Source organism: Urocampus carinirostris, chromosome 1 (genome assembly GCF_059441175.1).
Source record: "Urocampus carinirostris isolate Australia breed hairy pipefish chromosome 1, RoL_Ucar_1.0, whole genome shotgun sequence".
Lineage (NCBI taxonomy): Eukaryota > Metazoa > Chordata > Actinopteri > Syngnathiformes > Syngnathidae > Urocampus > Urocampus carinirostris.
The window spans coordinates 72100289-72118412 of NC_142349.1; the positions used below are offsets into that span (position 1 = coordinate 72100289).

Here is an 18124-nt window from a genome sequence, read left to right on the forward strand (position 1 = left end):
TGTTTGCTTGCTGTTGAGGAATACATATGCTTAAAGGCTCAACCACAATGTCCTGCTTATCTTCTCACGCTTGAGGAAACTGCATCCGACATATCCTTACCAGGAATCAAGCCAAAACCTCAGCCCCAGCAGAAAGATTCAAAAGAAGCTAACACAATTTATGACGCTCCAAAACGTAAACATACTTGAAAAGAATGAAGATGAGTCAATACAGGTACATACTAAAGGCAGATGGAAAACAGCGATGTCATGTACATGCAATGAATGTTATAAGTGGATTTATAATAAACTTAATTTTAAAGTGTTCTGTTATATCTTCTGATTATCAATCCTTAATACTTTGCGACAATGTTATTTTTTTGTTTTTTTTTGCAATTAGTCGTCTTATTGTGTTTCAAGATGTGAAACATGGGGCAGGCAACTTTTCAGAGTTAAAGTTGCCTGCCCCATGTTTCAACTTTAACTCTGAAAAGTTGCCTGCCCAGCCATAAACTGGTGTCCTCTAACTTTTTCTCATGAGTTTCAGACACTGTTTTTTGCCGTCCCTTGCACAGACCACAGAATATGGTGTATGTAAGAATATCTCATCTCATCAGCTACACCGCTTATCCTCAGTAGGGTCGCGGGGGTGCTGGAACCCATCCCAGTGGAGCCCATCGGGCAGTGGGCAGGGGACACCCTGAACTGGTTGCCAGCCAACCGCAGGGGACACAGGGACAGACAACTCACTCGCTCATTCACACCTAGGGACAATTTGGACCGGCCAATTCACCTGAAATGCATGTTTTTGGAATGTGGGAGTAAAACCGGAAAACCCACGCAAGCACGGGGAGAACAAACAAACTCCGCACAGGAAGTCTGGAGCTGGATTTGAACCCACGCAGGAGGTTCCCAAGACATGAACTGTGCCGCACATGCGCTAACCACTGCGCCGCCGTGCTTCCCATGTAAGAATATATTTTTAAAAATAGAAACCACAAACTTAAAGGACGTTATTTTTAAAAAATATATTGAAACACTGTGTTAGGAATTTATACATTAAAATGTACACAAGGGCAGACTTAATTTCTTAAAGTATTTAAATAAGTGAACTCCATCGAATTAGTGTCCCTCGAGTCTCCGTCCAGCCTCCTCTCGATTTTCCCTCGATCTTCTGAAGTTTTCCCGGCCTACGCCTTTTTCCGCCAGCTGGTGCACCGGCTCCTCCCATGGGCGGGTCCGGAAAGCCCCCCCACGTGGGCTCCATCATCCCGGAGAAGAGTGTCGCAATGTCAGTCCTTGTGCATCTGGCCTACTTCGTCAGAATCCTGTTGTCAAAATTCCCCAGCCAAAACATTCCGCATTTGGAACGGTGTGACCTGAAGCTCACACAGTGACAATCATTGCACTCGATAAATGTAACTTTTATTTAATAAAATCCTTCAACTGTAAGCTACTAAGAAGGGCTAGGGGCAACTGAAGCTCTGAAGATTAAATAATGGAAGAAAATACAGTGGAACCTCGCTAGCTCGCGGTCCACTTTAGCGGGTTCAGAGCTTCGCGGGTCTAAAAAATATTCAAAAATTACAAATATCAAAAAATATTTAAAAATGAATAATAATGAAACATAACAAATTAAAATTAGAAATTACATTATTTTACAAAATTTGAAAACAAAATATTCAATTAGAATTGCTAATTGCATCATATTACCAAATATTAAAACACAAAGAAATGCACGTATACGCTAAGCATCACGGACATAAACGCAAGCTGATTGGCTGATTGTAGTGTTTGCTTGTTTTTGAAAGCTGATAACGATAATTGGTTGTTCGTAAGTAAATTGTTCGGTAGAACAGTGTTCTAGACCCTCAATTGTTATTGTAAACAGACAACATATTTTACTTTTTTTTTATAACATGAATTTCACTCTCTATCTCTCTCTACCCATATTCTATATGGTGTACTGTATACAAAGGGGTATACTGTATACCTGTATACGTTTTTTTAAGGATTTTTGAAGGGGCTCTGCTACTTCGCGGATTTTCAGTTTTCGCGGGTGGTCTCGGTCCCCATTAACCGCGATAACCAAGACTTCACTGTATATCGAGCCTAAACATTTTTTCTATGTTGGTCATTCCAGCATTCCGGGACTCTAATATACGACGTTGAGGTCATCCGTTAGGGGCTATACAAACAAATGTAACTTGAATTTTGAATTCTTTTGGGCTTCCTCCATCTGTACTAGATGAATTTAATAGTTTGACCCGACTAGCTTAGCCTATACTTAGATGTGGTCAATCCAATTTTGTACACAAGATGGCGGTATACTGCTGAGCGTCTCTGGTAACCCGAAAACTGATAAAAGTAACAGAGGAAGACGCACAGCTTTTAAACGCTATCTAGAACATGATACAGAAGCCCAACTCTTAAACGTCATTTAAAACGTTAGATAGTTAGGTTAACTCTTACGTGACGTACCACAAAGACGACTTTGAAGCACTAGTTACTACATTACAGCGTTTGTTTACGCGCATCCTTCACTTCCGGCTTCAGCTGCTTCCGTTGCATTGTGGTTTTTGTAGTCGAAAGCTCGCACTCGACGCAGGCGTGTCAATATATTTCTGAATGTTTGTGTTTGTTGGGTTATTATTGTTTTTTTCTGTGTGTAGGTGACACAGCAGTGAGGTCTGACTGAATTATACGTGATGCGTTCGAGGGGAGACGGCATTGTCGTCAGAGTAGGACTGTAACTCCCAGTAGGCCTCAGCGTGACGTAGCTGTTTTTAGCTAGACACAACCGAAGCCGGCGGCCGCTTCCGCCTTCTTGTTTTCGCCGCAAACATGTCGCTGCCGCAGCCGCGCGGCCCCAAAAGGAAGGATAAGCGTATCCTCTCGGCCAGTTGCCCGGACCCCGCGTGCAGGGCCAGCCTTTTCTTCCCGGCCCAGGGCTCCGTTAGCATCGAATGCACCGAGTGCGGCCGGCGGCATCAACCAGAACAACTGCTCAACGTGCAGGAGGTGAGCGAACCCGACCTGGTCCTGCACAACCTGCTCCGGAACGCCCTTTTAGGCGTGGCCGGTGCCCCCAAACGCGGGGGAGGCGAACCGGTCAAGGTACTGGGGCTCTCCAACTTCCACTGCAAGCTGCTGTCGCCGCTCCTTACCCGCTATGGCATGGATAAAACCAGCGGGAAGGCCAAACCCCTGCGGGACATGAACCAGGGTGAGACCTTTGACTGCTCCCTGCTGGCCGATCGCGCCTTCCTGATGGAGCCTGAACACGTCGCCACGGCCGGTTATGGCAAAGATCGCTCAGGTAGTCTGCAATACCTGCACGACACCCTGGAGGAGATCAAACGTGCCAACGGCGGGCGCGAGATCCTGGTTCCGGTCCATGTGGATGGAGACGGGCACTGCCTGGTCCACGCTGTTTCGCGGGCGCTGGTGGGACGAGAGCTTTTTTGGCACGCTTTGCGCCAGAACCTCAAGGAGAACTTTCAGCGCAACCTGGAGCGTTACAAAGCGCTCTTTCAGGATTTTGTAGATTCCTCCGAGTGGGAGGATATCGTGAACGAGTGTGACCCGCTTTTTGTGCCACCCGAGGGCGTACCCCTCGGGCTGCGCAATATTCACATCTTCGGTTTGGCGAACGTCCTCCACAGACCCGTCGTCTTGCTGGATTCGCTGAGTGGGATGCGGAGCTCGGGGGACTACGCTGCGACTTTCCTGCCGGGTTTGGTGCCTGAGGAGAAGTGCCGGGCCCGGGACGGCCGGCTCCACAAGCCCATCTGCATCGCCTGGAGCAGCTCGGCCCGCAACCACTACATCCCCTTGGTGGGTGTCAAGGACGCGGCGCTGCCCAAGTTGCCCGCTCACCTGCTGCCCAAAGCTTGGGGAGTCCCGCAGCAACTCATTCCGAAGTATATCCAATTGGAGGCGGACGGCGGTTGTGTCATCGGCGGAGATCGCAGCCTGCAGGACAAATACATTCTCCGCCTGGTGGGTGCCATGGAGGAGGTCTTCACGGAGAAGAACGGCATCCACCCAGCGCTGGTAGCCGATGTGCACCAGTGGGTGTACCGCCGCACCGGCGCGGTGGGAATCCAGCCCGAGGAAGTGACGGAAGCGGCGAAGAAGTCGGTCGCCGAGAGCCGGCTGCATCGGTGCCTGCTCTGCGGCGCCCTGTCGGAGCTCCACGTGCCGCCCGATTGGTTGGCGCCGGGCGGCAAGCTGCACGATCTGGCCAAGGCAACCCACGGACAGCTGCGCCCTGACAAGAACTACAGTTTCCCGCTCAACGGACTGGTGTGCTCGTACGACCCCGCGGGGGACGTCCTGGTACCTGATTATAAGTTGAGCTCGCTGGACGCTTGCAGTTGGTGCCGGGGCGCCTCGGTGCGCCGCGTCCGAGCCGACGGGGGCGTCATCTATCTGGACGGCGACCGCACTGACACTCCGTCGCACGGCGGCAAGTGCGGTTGCGGGTTCAAACACTTCTGGGACGGCGCGGAGTACGACAACCTGCCGGAAGCTTTCCCTATCACGCTGGAGTGGGGCGGGCAGGCCGTGAGGGAGACGGTCCACTGGTTCCAGTACGAGGGGGAGCCGAGCAAGAACAGCAACGTGTATCACGTGGCCACCAAGCTGGTCACCAAACACTTCCCCGGTGAGTTCGGCAGCGAGGTTTTAGTGCAGAAGGTGGTGGACACCATCTTGCGCCACACCGCCAAGAGGAGCCGGGACGAGTACCGCCCAGTAGCCGTGGAGGGCGCCCACCTTGCACCCGCCCCGCCTGCCAAAATCATCCTGACGGGACCCAAAACTAAAACGCTCCACAAAGAGGAGCTAACCTTGAGTCGAACCGAGCGTGAACTTCAACGGAGCATCAGCGAGCGAGCGTCTGTATCGCAGCGCCGTGGTGTTAAGCTTTCGGGTGCCAAGGAGCGCCCCCCGGCACCATCCTCAGCCCCTGCCACTCCCACTAAGTCGGCAACGACCCCAGCCAGTGGGGAGAAAAAGATCCGCGTGACCGCCGGCGACGGGCGCACCGCCACCCTTACCCTGAGCGCCCGGGCATCAGACTCGGACCTCCGCGCAAGCATCGCCGAGCACTTCGGCGTGGCGCCCGCCCAATTTTCCCTGCGGCGCGGATTCCCGCCCCGGGAACTGGTCCCGCCCCCACCCGGGCAGGAACAGGAGCCGGTGGCGCTGCAGCACGGCGACCGGGTCTCATTGGAGATCTTGAAGGGAGGCGAAGAAGTGGCCCCGCCTCCTCCCGAGATGGCGAAAGAGGGCGGGGACCGCGCCCGGTCCTCCGAGAGTGCCATCCGTGACCTTGAAGACAGCATTGACCTTGAGCTGTCGTCCCTGTGCCTGCTTGCGGCCTTGATGGGTAAGCCTCGCAGTTCACATTCAAATGACAAATGTCTTTATTACAATTAATAACAATGTTGTAAGGAAACATTGTTTACAACCAAAGACATGGCACTCCAAAATAAAGTCTTGAAACAAATTTTACAACATTGCAGGCTGTGCCCCTTCTCAAGGTTTTCTAATTTTCCTCATTCTGAGGTTATTTGAGTTTTTCTTTGCCCTCGTGTAGGTTTCAGATCAAATTTCTTGTAATGGAGATCTGCATCCCTTTGAGACTTTCTTTAATTAAGGGTGATAAGTTTATAGTTTAGTAGACACTCAAAATAAGGAGAGAAGACCTCAAAAAGAGAATTATTCATCTCATCTCATTAGCTGCACTGCTTATCCTTAGTAGGGTCGTGGGGGTGCTGGAGCCCATCCCAGCAATCATCAGGCAGTGGGCAGGGGACACCCTGAACTGGTTGCCAGCCAATCGCAGGGCACACAGGGACAGACAACTCGCTCACTCCTTCACACCTAGGGACAATTTGGACCGGCCAATCGAACCTGAAATGCATGTCTTTGGGATGTGGGAGGAAACCGGAGTGCCCGGAGGAAACCCATGCAAGCACGGGGAGAACATACAAACTCCGCACAGAGAGTCCGCTAGCTGGATTTGAACCCACACTGGAGGTTCCCAAGACCTTAGAACTGTGCCGCACACGCCCAAGAGAATTATTAAAACAATATTAACCAATCTTAGATTAGAGACACCCTAAATCAAGTGCATTAAGAGTGTTCTTTGACTATAATTTTATGCTAAAAAGAACTATGTATTAAAAGTGGAGTGCGTAGTTAGCGGTGTCCTTAAATAGTTCAAAAATAAACAATTTCTCTACGGGTGGATGCAAACGAGTATATGCTAATAGATACCAGCTAACGACTTTCTCAAGATTTCTTTATTTTCCTCATGTTGAGGTTTTCCTTGCTCTCATGTAGGTTTTAGATCAGGGGATGGTGTAGTCTGTAGTTTTCAATAGTATGTGGTCTGTGCAGCCCTTTGAGACTCCTTGTGCTAAAGGGCTATACAAAAAAACATGACTTGACTTGAGGTTTTTGAGTTTTTCCTTCCCCTCATGTAGATTTTAGATCAGGGGATGGTGTCATGATAGTGTGTGGTTTGCAATAATCTGTGGTCTGTGCAGCCGTTTGAGACTCCTTGTGATTAAGGGCTATACTAATAAATATGACTTGACTTCACTGAGCTTTTTGAGTTTTTCCTTGCCCTCATGTAGGTTTTAGATCAGCTTGATGAGGGGGGTGAGGGTCAAACAGAGTTGCTGGATACAACCTGAATGTTTGATGTTTGATCTTACATTATACATTACACTTAGTCCAGTGTTTTCCGAATTGCTCAGTCAACAATTGAATGGATTTGGGACAAAAAAATCTAATTATGTATACATCGAGATTTTATTTTTGCCGATTTTTTTTTAATTGACATTTTTCCCTGGAATCGATCCCATCTGGTACGTAAAATGCGGGAAAGCAAACGAAAGTGGAAAACGTAAGAAGAAAGCAGAAAAACCGAAGGCCGGTGTCCATAAATTTTAAATCCAAAGTATGAACACATTTTCGTATGCGTTGTTTGAACATCTTTCACGGTTTATTGTCCCTGAAGTGTACGATTTAAGTTTGTTTGTCCGGAAAGAAAATTCAATCGCAATCAATTACCGTAAATTCCGGACTATAAGCCGCTACTTTTTCCCCAAATTTTCAACCCCGCGGCTTATTCAGAGATGCGGCCAATTTATGTAATTTTTTTAATGGCCGCCAGCTTAGATGTCATTACCAAGGAGGAAGAAGCGGATGGTCTGCCGTGGTTCTAGCGATCACGGCATTTATTTCTTTAACACACTAATTCGTAGGTTTGCGAGCGTCTTGTTGGTAGCGTGAGGCTACCTCCCAAAGGCACGGTTTAGGATGAAAGTTATGTTATTATTATTATTATTAAAGCTTTGAAAACTCTCTCGATGTACCGTCTTTCTTTGTAAATATGTGTAATATGTATTTGCAACTGTATATTTTTGTAATGTATTTATTTGTATTTATTTGACACACTTATTCTGCACGAGCAAATTAAAAAAGAGGGGCAGAGCCAACGCGGGCTGATGGGAAAGTGGGGACCGGTAAAGGTGAGTTTTTGTGGACACGGCGGACAATAATGGATATATATTTTTCCCACCCTTACTTTTGGAAATACACACTTTTTTTCCTTGGATTACTATCAACGGGCACCCAGCATCTGCAGGTCTGCAACAAATTTTAAGTACCTATGTCATTTTACGTTCATTTTGGCGGCTGTGGTTTTTGGAGTGTGTGCTTTAATGAAAGACATTTAGTTTCAATCGCGGGACTTGAAGTTTGGCTTGGATTAATTTCGTGTTTATTTGATGTAGGTGCATGCGGCTTATATACAGGTGCGGCTTGTGTATGGACAAAATTGGTTTTCCCCTTAAAATGTGATGGGTGCGGCTTACAATCAGGTGCGCTCTATAGTCCGGAATTTACGGTATATAGAATCGCAATACAGACGCTTCCCTACTCACGAAAAATGGTTGATACGTACATTTTTTTTCGAGATGTCGAAAAATATCCGGACATCCAGGACAGTACTGTAGTACTGCTTTTCCCCGCTACCGGCGTGTGGCGCTGTGAGAGCTCACCGAGCGTCCACCTCGAAGAAGAAATCCGCTTCCTCTTCCAAGTTTGTGTGTAAACATACTATACTGTATCTCCAGCGCGCTAAGAACGTTGACATTTTTATTGTTTAATATCTCGTGCATCCATTCTATATGGTTGGTGAAAAGTGTAAAGAAGAGGCGAGCCGTTTCCTTTGAAAATAAAGTGGAATAAGAAAGCTTGATGCGGTTGAGAAAACAGTCGGAACGCTTTTTTGGGCCACTTTTTACCACGGAGAAGGAAGTCGCCTAACTCTTGAAGTGCATCTTCCAAAAGTAGGTTAAACTTCACTTTATTTACTTTTATAGAGCATATTATTTTATAAAATGTTCATTTTTCAGTACAAAACAATACAGGTTCCTTATACAAGCCTTAAACATACTTATATACACCTTAAACATACAAAATATAGCACTGAAGCAACTTAAGAACAAATTCAACTTACAAACATTCGTAAGTAGGGCAGCGTCTGTACTTGTAGAAACGCAATTATCGAGCATCGTGATATAAATTGAATCGGCACCTTTAGTATCGTGATACAGTTACAAAGAGTCTCAAAGGACTGCACAGGTTATTACACAGACTATTTTTCAGACTATTATGACACCATCCCCTGATCTGGAACCAACATGAGGGCAAGGAAAAACTCAAGAACCTCAACATGAGGAAAATGAAGAAACCTTGAGAATATAATAATATATGATATAATATATAATATAGAGCATTCCAACACCTTTTTTCTCATCTGATGTCGCTGCTAGCTAGCCCGCGCTAAGCTAACACGTCCGCAATGTGTAACAGGCGAGGACGTGTGGTCGTACGCCAAGAAGCTTCCTCACTTGTTCCAGCAGGGCGGCGTCTTTTACAACGTGCTCAAAAAGGACAAAAGTGAGTACGGTGAGAATTACGCCCCAAAATATATTACAGATAGTCCCTGAACGCATCGTTTCCAGGTTTGACGGACGGCGCCCACGTGACGCTGCCTCACCTGCCCGGACACACTTTCGTCTACAACGCCGCAGAAAACCGGGTGGAGCTTTGTGCCGACACCGCGGGACACTTCCAGGTACGGATGCACGGGGGTTCCCGCGGGTCAATCTTCCCTGTCATTTTCCTTACGGGTCTGAGCGTTCACACAAAGTCGGTGAGCAACGCTTGAAACAACAGTGAGCAACTGCAATCCCAAGTGTGGCAAGATAATTACCGTATTTTCCGCACTATAGGGCGCCCCGGGTTATAGGGCGCAACCCCAAAAAATAGTTTTTGGTCCTATACCTTCCATAGATAAGGCGCACCGGATTATAAGGCGCTACAATGGGAACGTGGACAAAACAGTCAGATAGTTCAGTCCAACTTATTACCCCCTTAACATTCCCAAAGCTTGCAAAGAAGCAAATACGTGTCGTAGACACGTGCGGATGCGGTGTCCGTACGATGTCACTCAAATGCATCGTTTCAAATATCATTCGGAAGGTTCAAGTCTTGGGATTCAAGAAATGCCAACCATTCCTTAGTTTCTATTTTCTTTTTCGCTCGCAACTTTACTGTGCATATGACAACAAACACTTGGAATTGAGTTTAATTCACTCAACTCATCACAGCAACATCAAGATGGTTCTAAAACAAGAAACCGGGAAAATATAAAGCCGCATAGCTCACCTAAGTTCTCACGTTCAATAATGATACGCACTCATGGTCTTCTTACAAGCGTGAGTGTAGTAAAGCCAGGAGAGTCAAATATTTACAAATACAGACTAATGAAACATGTTTCCTTATGGCGTAGTCTAGCAAGCTTGCTATTCGGTCATCTTTTTCGGCCAATTGCAGGGTTTGTTTCGGCCCTCTAGCCTATCCGAGGCTCCGAATAACTTCAGCCAATAGCGATCGATGTAACGGATGATTGACACATCTTTTTCGGCCAATTGCAGGGTTTGTTTCGGCCCTCTTGCCTATCCAAGGCTCCGAATAACTTTAGCCAATAGCGATCGATTCAAATGATGATTGACGCATTGGTTAGCCAATGAAACGCCGGTATATAAATCCCAGCATACACCGCGGACTACTCCACGTTCGGGGTAAAATCGAGTCGGCGGCTGTTGAGTAAGTTGCGAGACCTTGCGAATTTAATATTGAGCCATATATAAGGCGCACTGTGTTATAAGGCGCATGGTCAGCTTTTGAAAAAAATTAAGACTTTTAGGTGCGCCTTATAGTGCGGAAAATACGGTAATTATCAAACATGTCCAAAACTTGACATCAACTTACATTTTGCTGAGTTTCCGGCAATGCAAAAAAAAAAAATTCACTTTTGAATGAATTGACAAATGTCCTATTGAAAAGATTGTACGGCCTACAAACGTCATTTGTTTTTACAATTCTTTTACAAGATTTCCATTTCTTTTTTTTCCCGGAATCTTTTGTCGCATAATATTAACGAACGAACCGGAATTTCCAAACCGAAAGGAGATTTCGAAATTGGTATAAAGCAAATGTTTGATTTGAAGAAAAACAAAACAAAACAGACACTAGTTTGTTTTTGTTTGTACCGGTGTTGTGGCAAAAAAATGACTGTATGTAATTTTGGGGGGGGGGGGGTGTAATAGAACAGTAAAGCAAAGAGCATTTGCACCTTGCATACTTCAAGGTTATCACTTTAAAGGAAGTTGAGAATATTGATTGTGGCGAAATTACCTTTCCTTACCAATCGACGGACACGTAGACAAGTATGACTTGGAGACAAAATGGATTCCATGCAAACTTTCTCCATGTCACTCCAAATATGCGTGAGCGAAGACTTTTGTAGTACACGCAAAGCCAAACAACACAGAATATGGTACTGTCCAGTATATATATATATAGGGCACATCTTTAACTACAGTTTACAGTCAAGGTTTTCATTGTGAGAGAGAGAGAGAGAGAGAGAGAGAGAGAGAGAGAGAGAGAGAGAGAGAGAGAGAGAGAGAGAGAGAGAGAGAGAGAGAGAGAGAGAGAGAGAGAGAGAGAGAGAGAGAGAGAGAGAGAGAGAGAGAGAGAGAGAGAGAGAGAGAGAGTGTGTGTATCGGTTCAATTAGTCGATGTTACTGGGTTTTTATGTTTTTGTTTTTTTTGGGCACACATTGATTAAAAAGCCTTGCTAACTAAGAGAGAAAGAGTGAGAGATGCATGGTTTAGGCAGCATGACGAAAGGAACGGGACACAGACTCGTCTTAGCAAGATGTAGAAGAATGCAGAGCGGGTGTCCAATCACAATACAGTATGAAATACGCCATGATATGAACTGGCCAATCGGCTTCGGAGATCACAAGTCAAGAAGTGGTGGCCAACTGGTGTGAATAAAGAGTGAGAGATGCAGTGTTTAGGCAGCATAACGAAAGGAATGGGACACAAACTCTTCTCGGCAAGATGTAGAAGAATGCAGAGCGGGTGTCTAATCACAATACAGTATGAAAGATGCCATGCCATGATATGAACTGGCCAATCAGCCTTGGAGATCACAAGTCAAGAAGTGCTGGTCAACCGGCGTAAATAAAGAGTGAGAGATGCAGTGTTAAGGCAGCAAAACGAAAGGAACGGGACACAAACTCGTCTCAGCAAGACGTAGAAGAATGCAGAGCGGGTGTCTAATTACAATACAGTATATAAGACGCCATGATATGAACTGGCCAATCGGCCTTGGAGATCACAAATCAAGAAGTGCTGGCCAACCGGCGTAAATAAAGAGTGAGAGATGCAGTGTTTAGGCAGCATAACGAAAGGAATGGGACACAAACTCTTCTCAGTAAGATGTAGAAGAATGCAGAGCGGGTGTCTAATCACAATACAGTATGAAAGATGCCATGATATGAACTGGCCAATCGGCCTTGGCGATCACAAGTCAAGAAGTGCTGGCCAACCGGCGTGAATAAAGAGTGAGAGATGCAGTGTTAAGGCAGCAAAACGAAAGGAACGGGACACAAACTCGTCTCAGCAAGACGTAGAAGAATGCAGAGCGGGTGTCTAATTACAATACAGTATATAAGACGCCATGATATGAACTGGCCAATCGGCCTTGGAGATCACAAATCAAGAAGTGCTGGCCAACCGGCGTAAATAAAGAGTGAGAGATGCAGTGTTTAGGCAGCATAACGAAAGGAATGGGACACAAACTCTTCTCGGTAAGATGTAGAAGAATGCAGAGCGGGTGTCTAATCACAATACAGTATGAAAGATGCCATGATATGAACTGGCCAATCGGCCTTGGCGATCACAAGTCAAGAAGTGCTGGCCAACCGGCGTGAATAAAGAGTGAGAGATGCAGTGTTAAGGCAGCAAAACGAAAGGAACGGGACACAAACTCGTCTCAGCAAGACGTAGAAGAATGCAGAGCGGGTGTCTAATTACAATACAGTATATAAGACGCCATGATATGAACTGGCCAATTGGCCTCAGAGATCACAAGTCAAGAAGTGCTGGCCAACCGGCGTGAATAAAGAGTGAGAGATGCAGTGTTTAGGCAGCATAACGAAAGGAACGGGACACAAAGTCTTCTCGGCAAGATGTAGAAGAATGCAGAGCGGGTTTCTAATCACAATACAGTATGAAACTGGCCAATTGGCCTCGGAGATCACAAGCCAAGAAGTGCTGGCCAACCGGCGTAAATATTGGCTGTCCACGCGTTTATCAGTGATGCGGGAACCGTTCTTTGGATTTTTGGGGTTTTGCAGTCAAGCAGCGATAACGGAAGCGCGAAATAGCAAGGGACCTGTAGATGTTTTTTCCTTCTTAACGATGCATTTTTTGGCCTGTGGTTGATAATCTGAAAAACACAGTACGTGTTTTTGTGGACTAACGCGTTCAGCCTTACTTGCAGATCGGCGCCGACGTGGAGGAACGTGCCAAGGAGGCTCTAGCACGACTCCGCTCGGACGTGACCGGGGGAAGCCCCGCCCACGGCGCCCACGGGGCCCACGCGGGCCACGGCGGCGCCGTCCGCAAAAAAGAGCGCTCTCACGCCGTGCAGGCCTTCCAGGGGAAAGGCCATTCGCTGAGCGAAGGCGCTAGCTCCGCCCCCTCGGAGCCCGTCCGAATGGCGCCGGGATTCGCCACGGCGGCGGACGTGAAAAACGTGGACCCGGCCCTCATGGAGCAGCAGCGCCGAAAACTGCAGGAAATGGTCTCCTCCATTCAAGCCTCGGTGGAGCGCCACCGGAACCGGAGGCCGGCGCCGGAAGGACGAGGCCCGGAGGACGAGGACCCCGTGGAGAGCCAGGACGGGGAACCTATGGATCACTCGTGATTTCCGGGAAATTGACGCTTTCTAAGGACGCGCAACGAAGGCCGGAGGCTGTGGCCCCTCCCCCAAACACGCCCACTACGGTGGACCATTTCTGCCATAAGTAGAAATAAACTAAAGGCGACAATATATGCCATAAAAATAAACACATCATACCTAAATATATAACAAGAATGCAATTTATTCATATATTTATGCATATTTTTGTTTATTTCAGGATGTATTTTGTCACAACAAAATGTTATTTAAACGAGGGGGCGGGGTCAAGCCGGCTGAGGTTTTCACTTATTGGTTGATAAGTAATGAACAAGTAGAACAGTACACTGATCAACCAATAGGTGAAAAGCTCGGCCTGCTTGACCCGCCCCCTCATTTGAATATTATTTGGTTGGGACAAATTTATAAAATAAATCACAAAAACACAAAGTAGACAACAACAAAATACAACAAAAAAGGAAAACGTAAATGATAAAATACACAGAAATAAATACAAAAATAACAAAATAAACCGAAAAAAAACACAAAATACACCACTAAATAAATAACAAAATACACAACAAAACCCCTGAAAATACACATCAAATTACCTAATACCTGACAAAATACTTGACAAAATAAATGACCAAAAAAGACCAAATACAAGACAAATAACATAAAAAGAATACACAACAGATGACAAAATAAACGACAAGAACACAAACTACGACAAAAAAACAACTTAAATGGATTAAATAAATGACAAAATACACAAAAATAAATACAGAAATAACAAAATAGACCACCAAAAAGACCAAATACAAGACAGATACCATGGAAAAAATACACAAGAGATGACAAAATAAACGACAAAAACAAACTACAACAAAAAAAAACATAAATGGAAAAATAATTGACAAAATACACAAAAATAAATACAGAAATAACAAAATAAACGACCAAAAAAGACCATATACATATCATGAAAAAAATACACAACAGATGACAAAATAAACGACAAACCACACCACAAATTACACAACAGAATCATTTGACAAAATACACATCAAAATAAAGTACAAAACCGCAAAATACACGACACATGAAATAAAAAAAATACTTGACAAAATGGATGACAAAATACATGAAAAGTAAATACCTGAATAAGTACACGACCAAACGCATACATAAATATATTGTCATTTTTCATATATTTAGGTATCAAGTAAATTGTGTGTGTTTATGTATTTACATGACATTATTTTGTGGATATTTCTCCCTACATTTATTTCTACATATGCTCGAATTAGGCCACAGCCTTCTAGAAGGCGTGTCCAAAAAAAAGTAGACACGTGATTGGTCACGAGACTCAAAAATGAGACTTAGGACGTCTGGCCGTGAAATCAGCCACTCCCAAATTTGCAAGACGCGCCTTTAGGAGGGCAAGGACCGGATGGAGATCAGGCTCTAAAAAAACTCTAGTCCAAAAGACCCCAAAACAGATCGATTCGTGACTTGGATCCATCGATTCAAAATTTCAGGATTATTTTGAGGTTTTTTTTGATAGAATGAGACAATATTTTTTTTTATTTTTTTTTGTACAAACAAGCACAGTTTTTGGAGCCATTTTCAACCAAACTCAAATTATAGGAGTTCATTGAAAAAGTATACGAAAAAGTGAATAAATAAAGTAAAAGTAAATAAATAAATAATAAATTAAGTGTAACAATGCACTAAGAAATACCTGACAAACTTCATGTTGATATACACGCTGAAATACACAGTGAAATACGCGTCAAAATACGCCTTAAATACTTGACAAAATACGTGATGAAATAAACATTGAAATAAATGACAAAATATGCAACAAAATACACACAAAAAAAACTATTCTATGAAATACTCTATGAAATACACTATGAAATACGCGACTATACGCGACAAAATGCAGGATAGAATACACACAAGAAACTAAACACTGAAATAAATATACACGACAAAAAAACACAAAAATACATGACGAAATACTCTATGAAATTCGCAACTATATGCGACAAAATGGAGGACAGAATACACAAATAAATAACGAAATACACGACAAAATACACAAAAAAACACTAAAATACATTACGAAATACTCTATGAAATACGCAACAAAATGCAGGTCAGAATACACAAAAAATAAACACAGAAATAAATGACAAAATACACGACAAAATACACACAAACACTAAATTACATTACGAAATACTCTATGAAATATGCAACTATACACGACAAAATGAAGGACAGAATACACAAAAAATAAACACCGAAATAAATGACGAAATACACGACAAAATACACACAAAAAAACTAAAATACATTCCGAAATACTCTATGAAATACGCGACTATACGCGACAAAATGCAGGATAGAATACACACAACAATTAAACACTGAAATAAATGACGAAATACACGACAAAATACACAAAAAAACATTAAAATACATGGCGAAATACTCTATGAAATACGCGACTATATGCGACAAAACGCAGGACAATACACAAAAGAATAAACACTGAAATAAATGACGAAATACACGACAAAATACACACAAAAAAACTAAAATACATTCCAAAATACTCTATGAAATACGCGACTATACGCGGCAAAATGCATGACAAAATACACACAAAACAATAAACAACAAAATACACAAAAAACACAAAAATACATGACAAAATATTCTATGAAAAACGCGACAAAATGCATGACAAAATACAAAAGAATAAACACTGAAATAAATGACGAAGTACACGACAAAATACACAAAAAAAAACACTAAAATACATGCTAAATACTCTATGAAATACGCGACAAAATGCATGACAAAATACACACAAAACAAACACCGAAATACACGACAAAATACACAAAAAACACAAAAATACATGACAAAATATTCTATGAAAAACGCGACAAAATGCATGACAAAATACAAAAGAATAAACACTGAAATAAATGACGAAGTACACGACAAAATACACAAAAAAAACACTAAAATACATGCAAAATACTCTATGAAATACGCGACAAAATGCATGACAAAATACACACAAAACAAACACCGAAATACACGACAAAATACACAAAAAACACAAAAATACATGACAAAATATTCTATGAAAAACGCGACAAAATGCATGACAAAATACAAAAGAATAAACACTGAAATAAATGACGAAGTACACGACAAAATACACAAAAAAAACACTAAAATACATGCAAAATACTCTATGAAATACGCGACAAAATGCATGACAAAATACACACAAAACAAACACCGAAATACACGACAAAATACACAAAAAACACAAAAATACATGACAAAATATTCTATGAAAAACGCGACAAAATGCATGACAAAATACAAAAGAATAAACACTGAAATAAATGACGAAGTACACGACAAAATACACAAAAAAAACACTAAAATACATGCAAAATACTCTATGAAATACGCGACAAAATGCATGACGAAATACACACAAAACAATAAACACCGAAATAAATGACGAAATACACGACAAAATACACAAAAAAAACATTAAAATACATGACGAAATATTCTATGAAGTATGCGACTATACGCGACAAAATGCAGGATAGAATACACACAAATAACTACACACCAAAATACACAAAAAAAACATTAAAATACATGACGAAATACCCTATGAAATACGGGACTATACGTGACAAAATTCAGGACAAAATACAGAAAAGGAATACGCAACAAGTACACAACTACATTTTTAACCTATTTTTTTAACAAAAACACAAATTGCCTTTTAAAAAAATACTTACCCTAATGTGTATTTTTTCGTTATAACAAGCCAGGAAGTCGGGTCAAATGGATCGGTCCACGCTTCACCTAAACTGGGTTACTAAAGATGAGCAGTCGTGTCAACCGCTGCCACTCCCCCCAAAACGAAACCCCGCCTTAATCATCATTTACCTTGATTTGATTGGTTCTCTGCCTATGACACAATGCTGGGGCGGAGCTTCCCCGCATTGTTCCCGCCTTCAATGAGTGGATTGTTTTTTGTTTGCCAGCGAAAAAAGAATTGATATGCCGCGTTTTATTTTGAAAGTTTTGCACAATCGAATCGTAGCACGCGTTTCTCGGGGAACTTCCTGCCCTAGAGGATCGTCACGTAATTCCCAATGTGACGCTAATTAGAAATCCACGAAAAGATTTGTACATTTTCCATGGTGTAAAAGTTGTAAATAGGAAATGGTGGAAACCCAAACAGGAAGTTGGAGGCCTCAAAGTAAAAGTGTTTGCACGCGTGACAGATTGCCAATAAAAAGCCTTCCATTCTTCTTAACTTTCTTCTCTTTCTTTTCCAGCAGGGGGAGTCAAACTCATTTTAGCCCGGGGGACGGACGAGTTGATGAACGAGAAAGAAAGAGGAAGAGAGAGGTAGAAAGACAAGACTAGTTGATAAACGAGAAAGGAAGAGAGGAAGAAATGTAGAAAGACAAGACTAATTGATTAAAGAGAAAGAGAGGTAGAAAGACAAGACTAATTGATTAAAGAGGAAGAGAGAGGTAGAAAGACAAGGCTAGTTGATTAAAGAGAAAAAGAGTAGGAGAGAAAGACAAGACTAGTTGATTAACATGAAAGAAAGGAAGAGAGAGAAAGACAAGACTAGTTGATTAATGATAAAAACAGGTAGAAAGACAAGACTAGTTGATTAATGAGGAAGAGAAAGACAAGACTACCGGTAGTTGATAAACGAGAAAGAAAGAG

At 43.3% G+C, this 18124-nt stretch overlaps 1 protein-coding gene across 1 annotated transcript; it reads left to right on the forward strand.

The window, feature by feature from the left end:
* The first annotated feature begins 2411 nt into the window (after window positions 1–2411).
* Window positions 2412–17697, forward strand: vcpip1 (valosin containing protein (p97)/p47 complex interacting protein 1). Its single transcript, XM_088350283.1, has 4 exons — window positions 2412–5374; window positions 8878–8964; window positions 9030–9142; window positions 12926–17697. The coding sequence occupies exons 1-4, from the start codon at window positions 2824–2826 to the stop codon at window positions 13349–13351; spliced, it is 3177 nt and encodes a 1058-aa protein (XP_088206409.1). The 5' UTR covers window positions 2412–2823; the 3' UTR covers window positions 13352–17697.
* The last annotated feature ends 427 nt before the right edge of the window (window positions 17698–18124 follow it).

What these genes read in the sequence shown, in the direction of transcription:
- vcpip1 (XM_088350283.1), top strand. Translation starts at nt 2,824, where the DNA reads ATGTCGCTGCCGCAGCCGCGCGGCCCCAAAAGGAAGGATAAGCGTATC. An exon ending in CCTGCTTGCGGCCTTGATGG is followed by an intron (nt 5,375 to 8,877) that starts GTAAGCCTCGCA and finishes AATGTGTAACAG; the next exon opens with GCGAGGACGTGTGGTCGTAC. An exon ending in CGTGCTCAAAAAGGACAAAA is followed by an intron (nt 8,965 to 9,029) that starts GTGAGTACGGTG and finishes CATCGTTTCCAG; the next exon opens with GTTTGACGGACGGCGCCCAC.